Source organism: Diachasma alloeum, unplaced genomic scaffold (assembly GCF_001412515.2).
Source record: "Diachasma alloeum isolate Michigan unplaced genomic scaffold, Dall2.0 Dall_scaffold_00443, whole genome shotgun sequence".
Lineage (NCBI taxonomy): Eukaryota > Metazoa > Arthropoda > Insecta > Hymenoptera > Braconidae > Diachasma > Diachasma alloeum.
The window spans coordinates 453647-469418 of NW_021680582.1; the positions used below are offsets into that span (position 1 = coordinate 453647).

The 15772-nt window shown below is 39.2% G+C and overlaps 3 protein-coding genes across 3 annotated transcripts; 2 read left to right on the forward strand and 1 right to left on the reverse strand.

Moving 5' to 3' along the window:
• Window positions 1-841: 841 nt before the first annotated feature.
• On the forward strand, window positions 842-4506 carry LOC107042360 (major facilitator superfamily domain-containing protein 6). The gene is made up of 6 exons (XM_015263386.2): window positions 842-1614; window positions 1678-1988; window positions 2410-2767; window positions 3264-3454; window positions 3524-4022; window positions 4193-4506. The coding sequence occupies exons 1-6, from the start codon at window positions 1548-1550 to the stop codon at window positions 4441-4443; spliced, it is 1677 nt and encodes a 558-aa protein (XP_015118872.1). The 5' UTR covers window positions 842-1547; the 3' UTR covers window positions 4444-4506.
• An 85-nt stretch (window positions 4507-4591) lies between these two features.
• Window positions 4592-8131, forward strand: LOC107042361 (F-box/WD repeat-containing protein 4-like). Its single transcript, XM_015263388.2, has 6 exons — window positions 4592-4942; window positions 5418-5717; window positions 5845-5992; window positions 6140-6303; window positions 6399-6527; window positions 7032-8131. The coding sequence occupies exons 1-6, from the start codon at window positions 4698-4700 to the stop codon at window positions 7333-7335; spliced, it is 1290 nt and encodes a 429-aa protein (XP_015118874.1). The 5' UTR covers window positions 4592-4697; the 3' UTR covers window positions 7336-8131.
• On the reverse strand, window positions 6605-15573 carry LOC107042359 (cytoplasmic aconitate hydratase). Its single transcript, XM_015263385.2, has 12 exons — window positions 15487-15573; window positions 15147-15239; window positions 14308-14620; window positions 13591-13984; window positions 13322-13493; window positions 12942-13159; window positions 10461-10620; window positions 10175-10395; window positions 9300-9692; window positions 8915-9051; window positions 8685-8832; window positions 6605-8618 (listed from the first exon to the last, which is right to left on the reverse strand). Exons 1-12 carry the CDS (start codon window positions 15491-15493, stop codon window positions 8199-8201), a joined length of 2676 nt encoding a protein of 891 aa, XP_015118871.1. The 5' UTR covers window positions 15494-15573; the 3' UTR covers window positions 6605-8198.
• Window positions 15574-15772: the final 199 nt, after the last annotated feature.

Sequence of the window (15772 nt, forward strand, 5' to 3'; positions counted from 1 at the left end):
GAAGGGGCATAAACAGGAAAGTGGGAGAAACTCTTGGGGTAAAATATTGTCACAGAAGTATTACCCGCACTGAGGAAAATATAATTCTGCCAATGAAATTTGTTTCAAACAAATCCCATTCATAATCATGATGTTATATTTTGGTGTTCCATCAGGAGATTTTTATATCTCAGGGAAATAATATTCAATTCATTTATTTCTCTGATGTTACAAAAGTTCTTTGCTTTACATCTTCACCACTCTTTCACCTCCCATCTTCTTTTAAATAGGGGAGAGAGGGGTAAAATGGACACTTTAGACTTTTGTTTTAATTACTCATAACTGAGACACAAATTCATCAATTGAGTCCAGTCTAGGCTCATCACAAAGGGGAAGAATTGTTCTTCGCAATGAAAAAAAAATTCCTAAATTTTATCAACATTTCATCCGTCATGTCACGGCCGTCTATAATCACTCGCTTCTCTCCCCCTGTGATATCTATACAGTAACACTCGGGGAAAAAATAAATTGCTTTTAATCTAATCTAATCGAATTTGCATACAAAATTTCGGTACAACTTCTTGTCTGCAACAACTTCATCAGCAGAATTATTCAATTCAATTCATTATTTCCTCGATGTTGCAATAGTTTTCTCTTCGTCTCACATCAGTACCAGCCTTTCTCTCTCCCCTCGGCCTAACAGATGCACCTATGAACATAAATGTATCAGTTCAAGTATACCGCGTTGGACTTTGATAGATTCCGTTAATTTATTCGCTGAATTATATTTTTTACTGGGAAGCATGTGGCGCATCTGGCCAGATTGTCGGTGCAAAGGTTCATGCGTCTCTCCCTCGTCCCAACAGGTTTATTCTTTGAATATTGCGTTCTCATCGCAGAATAATCTTTTCAAGCGCCTCAATTGAGTTTACTAAAGATTTCCTGTTCAAACGCCTTCACGTTATTCATTTAAATAGACTCGATCATATGAACATAAACAAAATATTCGTAAATGTCAACTCTGTGGTTTTTAAATATTTAAATCACACGAAAGCTTATGTAAACACAGGCGTGAGGACTCGTTTACTCCCGGCCCCTCAGTTATTTTTTATTTTCACACTTTTCTCGCGTCTAGATATGTTATTTTGACATTGCGGCCGCCTCCGGACGTTCGATCGTAATTGCCGAGGTGATTAGATGGAGAATCCGGTGTAATGAACGTTATCAGTCAGAAAATAGTCAACGCCGTTGTTTTTGAATTCTCGGCACACGCGTGGACAGTTCACAGCTGTAGCGACGCTCTCGTGGACGGGCCGCGGGGTGAAGTGCGTGGAGTCTGCGCTGTTTCTCCGCAAGTGTCAAGTGGTACTGAGAATTATCAAACCGAGATTTATCGTGTTGGACGCACGTGAGGCGATGGATCCAGTGCTATCGTGACATGGGAGAGGAGTTTTGGGGGTTGCAAGAGTGCCATGGACGTTTGACAGCAGCAGGCGAGTCCTCAGGGTCATTTTTTACCGGAGTTTTTGGGTTATTGAAGAGTCGGTGGAGTTTTAATTGTTGGGGAGATGACGAGAGTGAAAATAAATGGGCAACAGTTGCCCATAAAGGCTCATTATTTCTTCTTCATGGCAGGTAGGAAGATTCGACACGAATTAACCGTCGATTGGGTTTTTGTCAATGATTTCGGATTTTCAGCGATGGGTCCTATTCTGCCGTTCCTTCCTGTTTACGGGAAACAGCTTGGAGTGTCGTCAGTGGCTATGGGGACGATCACGGCTGTCCTGCCGTTTCTCTATCTCCTGTCGAAACCGGTGTTTGGGTTCCTCGTGGATTATTTCCGCAACTGGAGGAAGAGCATCTTCATCGGCATTCTGATCGGGTGCTCTCTGTCCTTTGTGTTGTTGTATTGTTTACCGAGAATACCGGAGTTGCCTAAGGATGCTGAGCACAATGAAAATTTCACGAGGGGACTTGTCTGTGGGAATATTGAACCCTGCGGAGATCAGGTATTTTCACGGGTTTTTACTCACTTTGGGAAAATTCATTGGTTTGAAAATGCCTTTAGAGAGGAATTTGTAATCATTTATGGAGTGATATTTTTGTAGAGAACTTGGAGGGGCGGAAGACAGCACGACAATTAATCGAGAGATCTTTTTTGTAGCCCTTCGAGTTTTTTTATTAAAAATGTCGTGAAATGTTAGCTGCTGACAACGTAGAATATTTGCTCTTAAATTGTTTTTAATTATCCAATGTCGGATATCGTATTCTGGTCGTTTTTTCAAGCTAACATGGCCACTTAAAACCTAATAAATAACCCAATTCCTCAGATAAGATACCATTATCAAAGCCGAAACTACATATTTATTCAAGAATACCTCGATGAATGCTCAATGCTTCGTCAATGTCAACCTTTGGATTTAATTTTAGAAAAATGACACATGCTCCAAGAATCATAAATCTCAAATCATTTGCTCACACGTGTGCAACACGACGATTCAACGGTTCTACGTGACCATGAAATTGGCTGACCTTGATGGAAAGCACTTGGCACCGCAGTGTGTGATTGCTGATGAGTCTGATTCGAGGGAAATTGATCCCTCGATCTGCACCCCTAGCCCAGAATGCAGCATCAAATGTCCGATCAGGCATGATGACATGGAGATTGATAACTCTTGTCTTCTCAGGAGCTACAGCTTTTGGGTTTTTGTGCTTCTGTTTTCCCTTGGGAGCATCGGGTTCAACGTCAGCAATTCTATCAGTGATGCCATATGCTTCGATGTTCTTGGTATGATTCAATTGTCTTCAGAAAATTAACAATGATTCGGATGTTTAGGGAAGACTGGGGCAATATGGACGCGTTTCCCTATTGATGAATTTATTTCTGAGTTATGAACATTGAAAAAGAAACCAAAATGTCCACTTTGTCCACTGTTAAAAAGTGAAGGAAGTAAAAAACGTTGAAATTTTTAATGACTAATTCACATGAAATTTCAGCAGTTGTTGTTATTGTCAAATCAATTAATTTTCCGAGTCTTCATAGGAGAATAAAAATTCCCAAAAATTGTTAATATTAAAGGAACTGTTGTTTTACGTTCCCAATCCATTACAAATTCCATTGAACATCTTCATTTTGTTGCATTTCGAATCAGAGTTAATATAAAAAATTCACCCTTGAAATTGACATGCAGCTGTTGTTTTATTTCTAAAAAATCTGACAATATCGTCGCTTGATGTACAGATGAAAAACTCCAGATGATATTGCGATTGTGTAATGAAATTAGGGGAAGGTGGACACATGGGATACGGGAGGCAACGAGTCTGGGGGACAATTGGCTTTGGAATAGCAGCATTGATCTCTGGTGGAGCCATTGACTTAGCATCCAAGGGCCACATTGTCAAGTCTTACACACCAGCTTTTTTACTGGTCGTCATATTCACGATTCTGGATGTTTTTTGCTGCAAGAAACTAGAGGTTTGTTCATTCATTTCTTCATTGAACTAAAAATAGAGGAAATATCTACTCATCCCCTTCAATTTTCAGCTACCAATAATCACGAGCTCCAAAAACATCGCCAAAGACGTCCTGAAGCTCCTGAAAACCCAAGTAATCTCGATATTCCTCATCTTCGCAACAATAGCCGGAATTCTTGACAGCTTCATCATCTACTTTTTATTCTGGTACCTGGAAGATCTTGCCATCCAGACAAATCACATGGACCAGATTAAATTGATCGAAGGGTTGATCGTAGCAGCTGAGACACTCGGTGGTGAAGTGGTGTTCTTCTCCCTCTCTGGAAAAATCCTGAAGAAATTCGGCTACGGGCACAGCCTGACATTTTGCTTCATCTGCTACGGCCTCCGTTTGGGCCTAATATCCCTGGTGTCGAATCCCTGGTGGGTAATTCCCATTGAACTTCTCATGCAGGGGCCAACTTATGCGCTTTGTTACACGATTATCGTGGGATTTGCCAGTGTTGTTGCACCTCCGGGGACTTCGGCTACTGTTCAGGGGATTGTCGCTGGGATGGATGATGGACTTGGTAAATTACTCATTCTTTATTGTTTCAACGATTCTTTCTTCTAAAATGTCGAATTTACGCGGAATACATTTATTTCTTTGAATTTGTTATTTTATGGTTTAATAATTCAATCTGATAGAATCAATTTCGGCAGTTAGTGATCCCATTTATCCACTTCTTTTCTCTTTTAGGGTTCGCAGTGGGTAGTTTATTAGGTGGAATTTTGTACAAAAAAATTGGAGGACCAGCGACACTGCAGGTATTTGCCACGCTGGCTGGAATAACTGCTGTGACTTACTTCATCATATACTGGACGATATTGAAGGAGAAAATGCCAAAGACGAGGAGACAAGACAGAAACAATGAAGCGAGCAGTAGAGACGAGATTGCATGGAGCAGTCCTGAGGCTGCAGCCCTGAAATGTCAAACCTTTGACGCTTAATTATTATGATCACATTCTCACGATGCCATATTTTGTTGAATATATTATCAACTGATATTTTTATATTAACGACTATTTTATAGCAAGAGTTTATCAATCAAGATTTGAGTTATCCTGTCCCATTTGTACAATAATATTCTCCTGATGACAAGTACGAAAAATTCTATTAGTTTTTGTCTCATTCTGTTGAAAAATTCCACAGCTCATCTGCACGTTTTTTTTCAATAGAATTTTTTAATTTCCTGATTTTTTTAATGCTTTGGAGGCGCAACGCAGGGCCAGTCGCAGGGCGCCTCAAGATGACAGAAGAGTGTTCGTTGGATGCTCTCCCAACCGAACTACTTCTTCACATATTCGATTGTTGTAATGTTTACGACCTCATCAGATTATCATTAGTTTGCAAAAGGTTTTATTCTATTATTGGGGACGACACCTTGTGGATTAGGGAGAGCCGTAGGCCCATTGTCACTAATCAGTGCTCCAAAAGGTTTCGGGACAGGTATGTGTCATTCTATAAGGTTATGTCACAAGTTTATAAAGGAAAAGGTGAGGTCAATGGACATTCTTTGATCATCAATATCTCCTGGAGGAATAATACAATTTGAATGAATCAAGTCTCACTTTGAGCCCCGGAAAAATGCCTTCAAAATGAAGAGGATAATTGTTCAATTTCACTTTACAAATCTCTAAATATTCATGATTAAAAACGCTTCAGATCCTCTTCTCTCCGAACTCAATTCTTTATTTGGTTTTCGATAAATATTTCGGAATTGAAGGGAGATGGTGAAATTTTTGTAAAGACATTTTTTATAGAGAAAAATTGAAGCTACAAAAAAGATTTCAATGAAAATTTCGGTACCGCCCTTTATTTCCGAGATAATCAAGAAAAACTCGAGTCTAATTTTTCAAATGAATATCTTTTCGTTTTTTTATCTTTTTAATAATTAAAAAAATCATTGTTTTATATTTTTTAGATGCAATCCATTGTTATCGTTGAGGAAGAAGTGGCAGGTGTCGCACAATTGGCAGTGCGGAAAGTACGACAGGGTGATAATTCATACAGATCGAGTGAATTCAATCCCCTGGATACGCTTAACAGAAAATGTATTGTGGTGGAGCGGAGGGAATCGTCTGCATGGGTACCATCGAGGTCGAATTAAGACGAATAGACGGTTCCAGGATTCTAGGAAGAGTTGTCTCTTTGCCTGGGATAACATCCTCAGTGATATCTGCAAATTCGTGGTCAGAGACGAATATGTTGTCAGTGGGCACAGGTGAGCTGTTACTCAAATCAATCTCTAATTAATATTTTTCAAACTACTACGTTCTTCATAAAGATGTTCCATTCAATTTTTTTTCTATTTTTTTCTTCGACAATTATTGTTGAATGATTTTTTGCAGAGATGGAAGAATTTGGTTTTGGCTGAAGAACGAAGGGCAAGAGGGTCATTTTGATTTCGGAATCGTTGAAGCTCATGCATCCAGTGTCAACGCCATCGACGAAATCCCAGAGGCTGTGATTTCTGGAGCTGCTGATGGCACTGTTAAGGTGATAAATAAATTCACAGTTTAATTCATTTTTTACACAAATCAATTCCTAGGAAAACTAGCTTTAAAGGCTTAAAATAAAAAATGAATAAAAATAAACGTCGAGAAGATAAATATGTGGTTCAATATGGATCACTTTGACACACAGATATGGCCGCAAACCTCAGAGATCTACGACATCAGACCCATATCGACGTTGAATGTGTGCGATAGGATTTGGTCCCTGGGAGTTGACCCAGGGAGAACTACATTTGCTGTAGGGTCCTCAGGGACTAGCACTGGACCACCCCTCCGATTATTCGATATTGAATGGTAGAATCAACACTCTAACAACGAAAATCCAAACATGAGTGCATGATTTCCATTTCATATTGTTGAATATTTCACTTGAACTTCGAATAAATCAGTTGTAGAGAAAGAAGCCAAGTGAGCCACAGCTGGAGGCATGGCGCAGGTATTCTGGACCTCGCCTGGGAGAGCTCACACTCCCTACTTTCCTGTGGATATGACACGTACATACGAAAGTGGGATTTGAGGTACGTAAACACGAAAATAACAAGATCATGAAGTAGTTGGACATTAAAACAAAATGAATAAATTACCCTTGAGGACGTGTGATTTAAGAGGGGCTTTTTTACATCTCCCAATTATTTATTCCAAAAAAACCCTCACGAAATTTTCTCATTTTTTTTGAGATACAAAAATGATGATTAATTTTCAGAACTATTCATTCAGTTCTTCATTCTTGATTCATTCTACGTAGTTAATAAACAATAATAATTAATGATAAATACGAATTTTGAATAATTGGTACAGTAAGATAAACTCTGAGAATTTCAAATAATTAGTGAAACAAGACGAATAATTTTTACTAGGGTTTAAGTTTTTTTGTCCAAAAGTTATATCTAAATTTTCGTACAATTATTTTACATCTCTCAATTCTCGATATAACAAAAAACTATCCAATTAAATACTCTCGTCTCATCACTTCATTATTAATTTACGTTTTTATTAATTAAAAAATGATAATTATTTTTTAGAACTGGAACATGTGTTGCCTCCTGGGCAGATCCTACCGATGCAACGATATACTGCATAGCCTCGGATTTTAAACACACAATGATCACAGGAACCCAATACAATGGGAAAGCTGTTCTCTGGGACCAGCGACTGCCTCATTACGTTCAACTTTACTTCATGAATTCCCGACGGACCTCGAGTCCCGTCTACAGCATATCATTCGACAGCACTCACTTAGTCGGCGCGACAGACAGACAATTAGTAGAATTCACATTTTCTGGGGCCAATAATCGCTCCAGAGATTATCGCGAAATCCTCAAATGATTTTAAAAAGGCTGGGGGATAATTAAAGTATCATTAAAAATACATTTTAAATAGTTTAAACTGTACACTCTTCATCTCTTAGCCATTAAATGACCATTCGTGTACAAAACAGTAAAATTTCCCATGAAACAATAAAACTCTCATTTTCTTTCGAAATTGATGAAAATGCATTAAAACCCTAGATTAAATATAACAATGAATGTTTCGATAAACGATAGAGGAACTTGCGACATTGGCAGAACGAGGTGATTCAACTCGAAGGTCAAACACCTTGCTGACTACTCTTTTATTTTCGTTCTCTTTTTCCTCACACGTGCTATATTGTTTAAACTCTCGATTCATCGAAATTTTTTAATTACGGAATTGTTTTCAGAATGAATGATTGTAAGCATGTCATGAGACTTTTTTGGGCCCAAGTTTGTTTTCTAAAAAAATGTTCTATTGACATTTTGCTCTGAAGCCCCCAATTATCGAGACAATTTGCGAATTAATAAAAATATTTCATTAATTCGCAACGTAAAATAAAATAGTATTGACTAATTTATTTTACTATTTCACTACTTAAGTCTACATGAAATAGTTAAAAGCCAATAATACGTCGTGTGGTAATTAGCTTGTTGTTTCTCGTTGATAAAAGATGTTCCCAACAATAAAATTTTAAAAACTCAAAAAATTCGATGAATGATTTGAAATAGTAGTTTGCCCACCTCTGCCCACATAAAAAATTCTCCTCCATTACCTATGCTTAATTTCGGAATTAATAAAAACGTTTCACCCAACAACTTGGCAAATTTCTCCTTCGCCCTCTAGAAAAGTAAAAAACAAACAATATTATCGTGTCATCGAGAATAACGAATTTCCCCTCAAATCATCGATCGAATCATGTAATTAAGAATGCCGCCGTGTTTGAAATAAGTCAAATCCACTTCAGTGTCGAAACGTACAATGACATCGAAATTTTTTCCCGCGTCAGTGCGCACAGTTATTTTCTGATGTGGTTGACAATTCTGTGGAATGTCGATGTCAAATAATTCAAAACCAGTGAGGCCAAGTGTCTCAGCCGTTTGACCTGGTAAATATTGCAATGGAACAATGCCCATCCCAACTAAATTTGACCTGTGAATGCGCTCGTAGGACTCGGCGATTATTGCACGAATTCCGAGAAGATAGGGTCCTTTTGCCGCCCAATCCCGGGAGGAGCCTGAGCCATATTCCTTGCCGACCAGCGCTATTAGGGGGGTTTTATCCCTCCCGTATTTCTCGGCAGCATCGTAAATATCCATCTGTTTGAAAATCCATGGTCAATGGAAAATTTTTACATTTTTCAAGGGTCACGAGGGGCATTTTACCTCTTCGTTGGTGGGAATGTAGAGGGTCCTTGCGCCTGGTTTGCCGACGAATTTATTCACTAGACGAATGTTTGCGAATGTTCCACGCATCATTACGGCGTCATTGCCACGACGTGCGCCATAGGAATTGAATTCTTTTGGTGTGAGGCTGGGATAAAAAATTAATCGATAAATTCACAATTATTGAATTTCACGTACGATGAAACTCTGCCTCTCTTTGTGATAATTACCCCCTTGAAGCTAAATATCTCGCGGCAGGTGAATTGCGAGCGATACTTCCAGCTGGACTGATGTGATCAGTTGTCACAGAGTCTCCAAGATTTAAAAGTACCCTTGCACCTCGTATCGCTTTGATCTCAGGCAATTGCTGGAATTTTAAACAAAATATTCTTCATCATCTTCTCTCATTTGCAAAAAAAAACATAAGAAAAATACATTTACAAGAGATTTAATGAGTGTAAATAAAATTCAAAGACAAATGATTAAAAATTTCAAAAAGAATATAATAATAAAAAAGCATTGGTAATGATGAGAGTTGATAGATGAAAATCTATTGTAATTTTGAATAAAAAAAAATATTAACTGTATTTCCTCAATTAATTATTCATAATGTACCTTCTGTAGTCCATCGAAGTAAGGTGGATGTTTAATATAAGTAGAATTGGGATCCCAAGGGTATAATTGTCCCTCAGGAGCGGCGAGACAGGCCCATCGTGGGCTGCCCTGCTCAATCCTCTCGTAGACACTCTTGAACATGGCTGGGATGACGTACTGCTGCTCCACTGCTTGAATCTCAGCCCTCGTGGGCCAAATATCGTGGAGGAAAATCTCACGACCGTCGATCCTCCTCCCCAGTGGCTCCTTCTCGAAATCAATGTCCACTGTACCTGCAATTGCGTATGCAATTACGAGGAGAGGTGACGCCAGGTAATTAGCCCTCGTGCTGGGATGAATTCTTCCCTCGAAGTTACGATTGCCGGAGAGGACGCCACAACAGACTAATTCGTTCTGTGAATAATTCCATTATTATTACGATGAATTATTAGACTCATTGACTGGAGTATTGGCCATTCAATTAATTTAACAGTTGCATTCAACGATAAATCCCAATTTAATTAATTATTTCGAGGAATTGAATTACATTTTCGTCTTTTATTTTTCTCTTTCAAGTCTCAACTTTTTCATCCTCGATTCACTCGACACAGGTAATAAACACGTAATTAATTCGCAATTAATTCATCAAATTTAATATTATTGGGAAAAATTTTTTAAGCGAGAAAAAATTATAACTGAATAATTTTCCAATATATCAAACACGTAATAAACGAAATAATTATCACGTTATGGGCTTATTGGCTTACAACTATTTAATTTTTCATTCCATGAGAATTAAATATTAAATATCGATTGAAAACAGTATTTCTGGCAATAAAATAAACTCAAACACCTGCGAAATGTAAAATTTCAAATGATTCATGAACAATAGGTACCTTCTCAATAGCATCAACAATAGAGTCGTCCAGCGGTCCGCTGTTGCCAATACAAGTCATACAGCCATATCCCACAACGTCGAAGCCGAGCTGAGTCAGCGGGGGGATGACACCGCTCTCCTTCAGGTAGTAAGTGACCACCCCAGAGCCAGGGGAAAGGGATGTCTTGATGTACGGGGCTACGGTTAAGCCCGCCGCGACTGCTTTCTTCGCGAGAAGACCTGACGCAGTTGAGTTTAAGAATACAATTCAATTGATGTTAAATCAAGGGACAAATGTGACTCACCTGCACCAAGCATCACACTCGGATTGCTCGTATTTGTACAGCTGGTGATTGCGGCAATCACTACCGATCCGTGACGCAGTTTGTAGTCCTTACCCTCGAATTGAAATATGCCCTCGACCTTTGTCTTCTCCGGGGTGAGACCGTAGCCCTTGAAGCCGATCTATTGGACGGCGAAAATTTACGAAAATTCATAAATATTTTATTCTGCCAAATGCCTGGCTTTCTCGGAAATAATCAATCATATTTTATTGCAGGGCTAAAGGGGACGTTTATGAGCCCCGAGTTACCCAGGTAATCCCACTCGCAGGTCATTTTCATGAGTCCTTCGGTGATCGTGCACCTGCTTGGATTTTTCGAGAAAAGTTTTACAAACTTTTGCCATTTACATTCAATATTTTTCATCATTTGGACTTCTGAAATTTTTTTTAATGCCTAACGAAGTCTCGGGGGCTCACGTTACCGATTGACGTTCCACACGACGTGTGGAATATGCAGAATTGAAGAAATTGTCAGATCAGCGATTATGATCAGGAGGCGCGTGAACGGTGCCTCGACGATTCGTACGGGTTTTGCAGTTAATCGGGAGTTTTCAGCGGTGTCGGACAGCCAGCGGCAGCATTCGCGCTCGCGAGAGAATTTTTCACCGGTAATTTACTGATTTTTGGTGATAAAAGTTCAAGTCAGGTAGACAATTTTCGTCGGCTCCGGGGGACAATGAAGGGATTAGGGTATGAGTATTTCTAGGGACTAATTGAATGCCCGGGCATTGTAATGAGCGTCGAGATATTGTAATGAGTCTCTCCGGTATTTCGTGGAAAATGGACAGTACTTGGTTTGGAAAATTCATTAATTTTATTTTAACGACCAACGACTGACCGGCAGTTGAGATCCCTCGGATTCACGATTCATTGCAATGAAAGAAACGAGACGCCGATGTTTAACGCAGTTGAATAGATATTGCGATCGATAAAATGCATTCTCGAGTTGCCTCTAGAGTTCTCATCCGAATGGTGAGCAATCATTTTTAAGGCATATGGAGGTTTCTCAATTATGGAGATTCGGTTTTAATCGACGAGAGTAAACAGAGACGATAAAAAACCTGTGTCAATAGTTGGGCTTTTCGGGGGATTATTAGTATTGCATAGCAATTTTCGGTGGGAAGAGGTAAATTTTTTAATTCATAATACAGTAGGTGATTAATTTATCCCAATGATTAGTGATTTTTGGAGGAAGTGTCAAGGAAATTGTTTTTTCCTGAGAAAAATTTGTTGACGGACGTTTTGGATTTTTGATATTCATCAAGATTTCATAATGATTATTGATGACTTTTTCAATAATTTTCTGCTTGCATTCGTTACAAAATTATTTCCCCCGCTCAATCCTCAACCTATTAAAATTAAAAAAAAAATTATCTGATTCGAAGAATTTGTTTTCCGACATTTCAGAGATTTAAATTTCTTCAAGATTTTATGATAATTGAGAATTGGTTTAAATAATTTTCTGTTTCCATTGGTTCCAGAATTGTCCCCCCCCACTCTATTTTGAACCTGTTGCAACGTTGGGCCAGTGGCAGAGGGAGGAATAAGGACAAAGGGTGCATCGAGTGACCACTGGGCCCGCCAATCACAGCGCTCCACCCGGGGTGGGAGGGCAGCCGAATCGGTATAAATTTGGGCGCCCGGTCAGCAAGGTCATCAGTCTACCGAGAGCGACCACCAAGGTATCACCTGTATACCCATCATCGGCTTAATTCAAGTGTTGACAGTTGAATTTTCATCGAGGAGACTGCTGTCGGATGCAATCTCGTCCGGTGTGGGATAATCGAGGCCTCACCGGGTAGGATTCATCCAATATTAGTCCCTCAACTACAGTTTTTCAAAATTATTTCAACATATTACCGAGTGACTTGGATCTGGAGACGCAGTATCGATCTAGTGGCACGGAAATTTCACAATCGTGACTAGATCGAAATACTCGTCCCTGGATTCAAGTAATTTCAACGATTTTGAATTCTCGGGATCGACGGGGAGGAGCTGCAGCCTTCAAAATTATCTCATTGGTATTTCTTTGGTGATCTAACTGTATGGTGAATTTTTAAATTCATAAAGCTAGATCAGCAAGGTAACACCGGTGGGAAACATCATCGTGGGACTCATCTCTTCAATTTACTCTGATTTGTGTCCTGAATTTTTTCGAATGATTGTTGGAGTTTCGAAGGACTTGTGCAGTGATTTGTAACATTTATATCCATATCACAGCACAAGTTACTTTAAACTCTGCGATTTCATACATCAACAATTGTGTTCATCGATTTATCGTGTGCTTTTTAAATTATTTTAATTATTCAATATAGTGAACGAGAATAAGTGCAGAATGGGATGAACTTGATTCAGGCTGGCGTCCCAATGAATCGTCACTGGGTTAAGTTTGTCCCATGCGTGTACTCAATATACATCACTCATTATTGAAAATTGTTGTCACCTTGTTTGTGAGGCAGCTGTTGAAATCTGATTTCATTTCAGAGACTGAGACGCGGTCGTGGGGCCTCTTGGGCCCACTGACGCTGGACACTACTGTTCCCAAGTCCAAGGTTACTGTTTCGGAGAATATGGGGTCCTGGGATTCATTGTTGTAGTCACGGAGCATTCGGACGGCTTCCAGGTATTTCTCTATGCGCTCAATGTGCTCTTCGGTTCGACCTGAGTATAAAACAAAATTAATGAATTCAATTGATTTCAAATTCGCCGAGAAAATAACGACAGAATCTATTTTTTTCGATCAATACTCTTATCCAGTAGCAAAAAAATCATGCAAATGGAGAAATTGCGTGAAAAATTTTAAGTAATCTTTCTGTAAATTACCGGTTTGTCTCAAATACCCCAAACTTTGTCTATCAACCGGGAAAAAGCCCACAGTGGCGCCATACTCTGGGCACATGTTCGAGATAGTGGCTCTATCAGCAATGCTCAACTCAGCAACTCCAGGTCCATAGAATTCCACGAATTTCCCAACAACTCCCAACTGCCTCAGATTCTGTCAACAAAAATCCCCGACATTTTCTTTATTTCGTTTTTTATCGTAAGCCCCCACTGCGTTATCCTCCAGAACAAATCCACTATCTCCGAATTACCTTCGTAATAGTCAACACAAGATCAGTCGATGTGACGTATTGATTCAAAGTCCCCACGAGTTTGTAACCAATGACCTTAGGCAGAAGCATGGAGACAGCTTGACCCAGCATGACAGCCTCGGCCTCGATCCCTCCAACACCCCACCCCAGAATTCCCAGTCCATTGATCATCGTAGTGTGAGAGTCAGTGCCAACGACACTGTCAGGGTACAACAATTCATCTTTATCGAAAACTACTCTGGCTAGGTACTCAAGGTTCACTTGATGCACGATTCCACTTCCTGGGGGGACAATCAGCATATTTTGGAGGGCTTTGGCTCCCCATTTCAGGAATATGAAACGTTCCTTGTTCCTTTCAAACTCTAATTCTTCATTTTTCTTCAGGGCGTTGTCACTGGAGGAACAGAACAATTTAATTTATTCTCTGAGTAAAATGAAAGAGGATGCAGTTTCCATTTTTAAGAGAAAAAATCAAAAAACATCATGACGTTTCGCTAATTATTTTAGCTTCATCAGGCTGTGCTTTTATTTTCGTCTCCCAATTATCAATTATTCTTTTTAAATATCAGATTTTTTTTTTGTATTTTCCACAGAAGCCAATGGTCGTCTCAATATTACCAGCCTCTACATTCAATTTCTTTCAATCCCCCCAACCCGCCATTATGAATGCAAAACAATGAAGAAAAGGTGACCTTTGACAACTGATGCGAGACTTACCTGCGAACGAAGTCCACTTGAATCGAATGATCGATAACTAAATCAGAAGGACAGATGGGATTGATTTTATCAGGGTTTCCTCCCAGTTCCTTGACAGAATCCCTCATCGCAGCGAAATCCACGACAGCTGGGACCCCAGTTAAATCCTGGAGGATGACCCTGGCGGGTTTGAAGGCCACCTCGACACTCTCCTCCTTCGCCTGATGGCTCTCCCATTCCAGGATTTTCTCCACGTCTTTCTTCTTCACTTGAAATTCGTCGCAGTTTCTCACTGCACTCTCCAGGAGCACTCTTATCGAGAAGGGTAAACGATCTAAAATAGAAAAGATTTGACTTTTATTCAACTCTTATTCTTAATTCTATCGAAGGATTCTGCAGTTTTACTGCGCCTTTTTTTATCATAAAATGTGCAATAGAAAAACTAAAATTTTCTTTTTCTATCCAACCTATTCTATTCAGAAACTTTCTATAGAAATTCTTTGTTACGAATTTTCCAAGTTTTCCCACTCAATTTTTTTATCTTTCAATTCAGAAAATCAAATGAAAAAACGTGCAAAATTCGATCCGAGGAATTTCCGCAAAAAATACATCAATAGAATAAGTTGTATAGAAAAATTTAATTCTATTGACTTTCTCCATCGAACATTTCTATTGAAGAAATGCGCACATAAGCGGCGGAATTTTCCAATGGAATAGGTCAAAACCTAATAAAAAGTTGAGCGAATTCGTCAGGTTAATCTATGAAATTCCTCCGTACGTGCAATAATATAATCTGATGATAAAAAGAGAAAAAACCGAGTATCACGCTGGTTCGATTATTAGGTCAATCGTATAATTACCATATTTTTCACCAAAGGCTCCCACATCGTAGTACCGACGATTTTTACCTGAGACCGAGATTGGCTTGAGGAGATTACAATAGGGGTTAGGATCTGAAAAATGGAAAAATCACCGATTATTAAAATCACCCCATGAATTGCGAAATACCTGTTGCCCCTGATACGATAACTCAGGTGGATAATCGTAACTGGCAATAATACAAACGACATCTGAGTATTTTCACGAACTCGAAAAATAACTCGACATTTCAACAATTATATTTCACAATTCAACTGAATCGAATTTTCCAGTATTTTTTAATGCTTTTTATTATTGATAGATGCAGAAATCAGCACTCACCAGCCATGATTGTCAATCCTCGAGTCACGTCCTCTCTGTTACTTCAAACAGAATTTTCGAGTGGTTATGCACTCTCATGTACAAAACACCAACAAAACCATTCGGCTATTATCGGAATTGACTTTCATCGTCTCGTGAATCGTCGACTGTTGCTGCTGCGCTGTGGAATCCTCCTCGGACGGACGGAGCTAGCAGATAAATAATTAATTTCCGGATGAAACCAATTCCAATCGTTTGGGCACAGTTCAGCATTTTGGATTTTGCAAATTTTTTTCAGTGGAGAGAA

Excerpts from the sequence above, each read along its gene's own strand:
- LOC107042360 (XM_015263386.2), top strand. The coding sequence starts at position 1,548 with ATGACGAGAGTGAAAATAAATGGGCAACAGTTGCCCATAAAGGCTCAT. Across the intron at positions 1,615-1,677 it reads TTATTTCTTCTTCATGGCAG|CGATGGGTCCTATTCTGCCG; the intron begins GTAGGAAGATTC and ends TCGGATTTTCAG. Across the intron at positions 1,989-2,409 it reads TTGAACCCTGCGGAGATCAG|AAAAATGACACATGCTCCAA; the intron begins GTATTTTCACGG and ends ATTTAATTTTAG.
- LOC107042361 (XM_015263388.2), top strand. The coding sequence starts at position 4,698 with ATGCTTTGGAGGCGCAACGCAGGGCCAGTCGCAGGGCGCCTCAAGATG. Across the intron at positions 4,943-5,417 it reads TCCAAAAGGTTTCGGGACAG|ATGCAATCCATTGTTATCGT; the intron begins GTATGTGTCATT and ends TATATTTTTTAG. Across the intron at positions 6,528-7,031 it reads ATACGAAAGTGGGATTTGAG|AACTGGAACATGTGTTGCCT; the intron begins GTACGTAAACAC and ends ATTATTTTTTAG.
- LOC107042359 (XM_015263385.2), bottom strand. Across the intron at positions 14,621-15,146 it reads AGCCTTTGGTGAAAAATATG|ATCGTTTACCCTTCTCGATA; the intron begins GTAATTATACGA and ends TTTCTATTTTAG. Across the intron at positions 10,621-12,941 it reads ACAGCTGCCTCACAAACAAG|ATCGGCTTCAAGGGCTACGG; the intron begins GTGACAACAATT and ends GCCGTCCAATAG.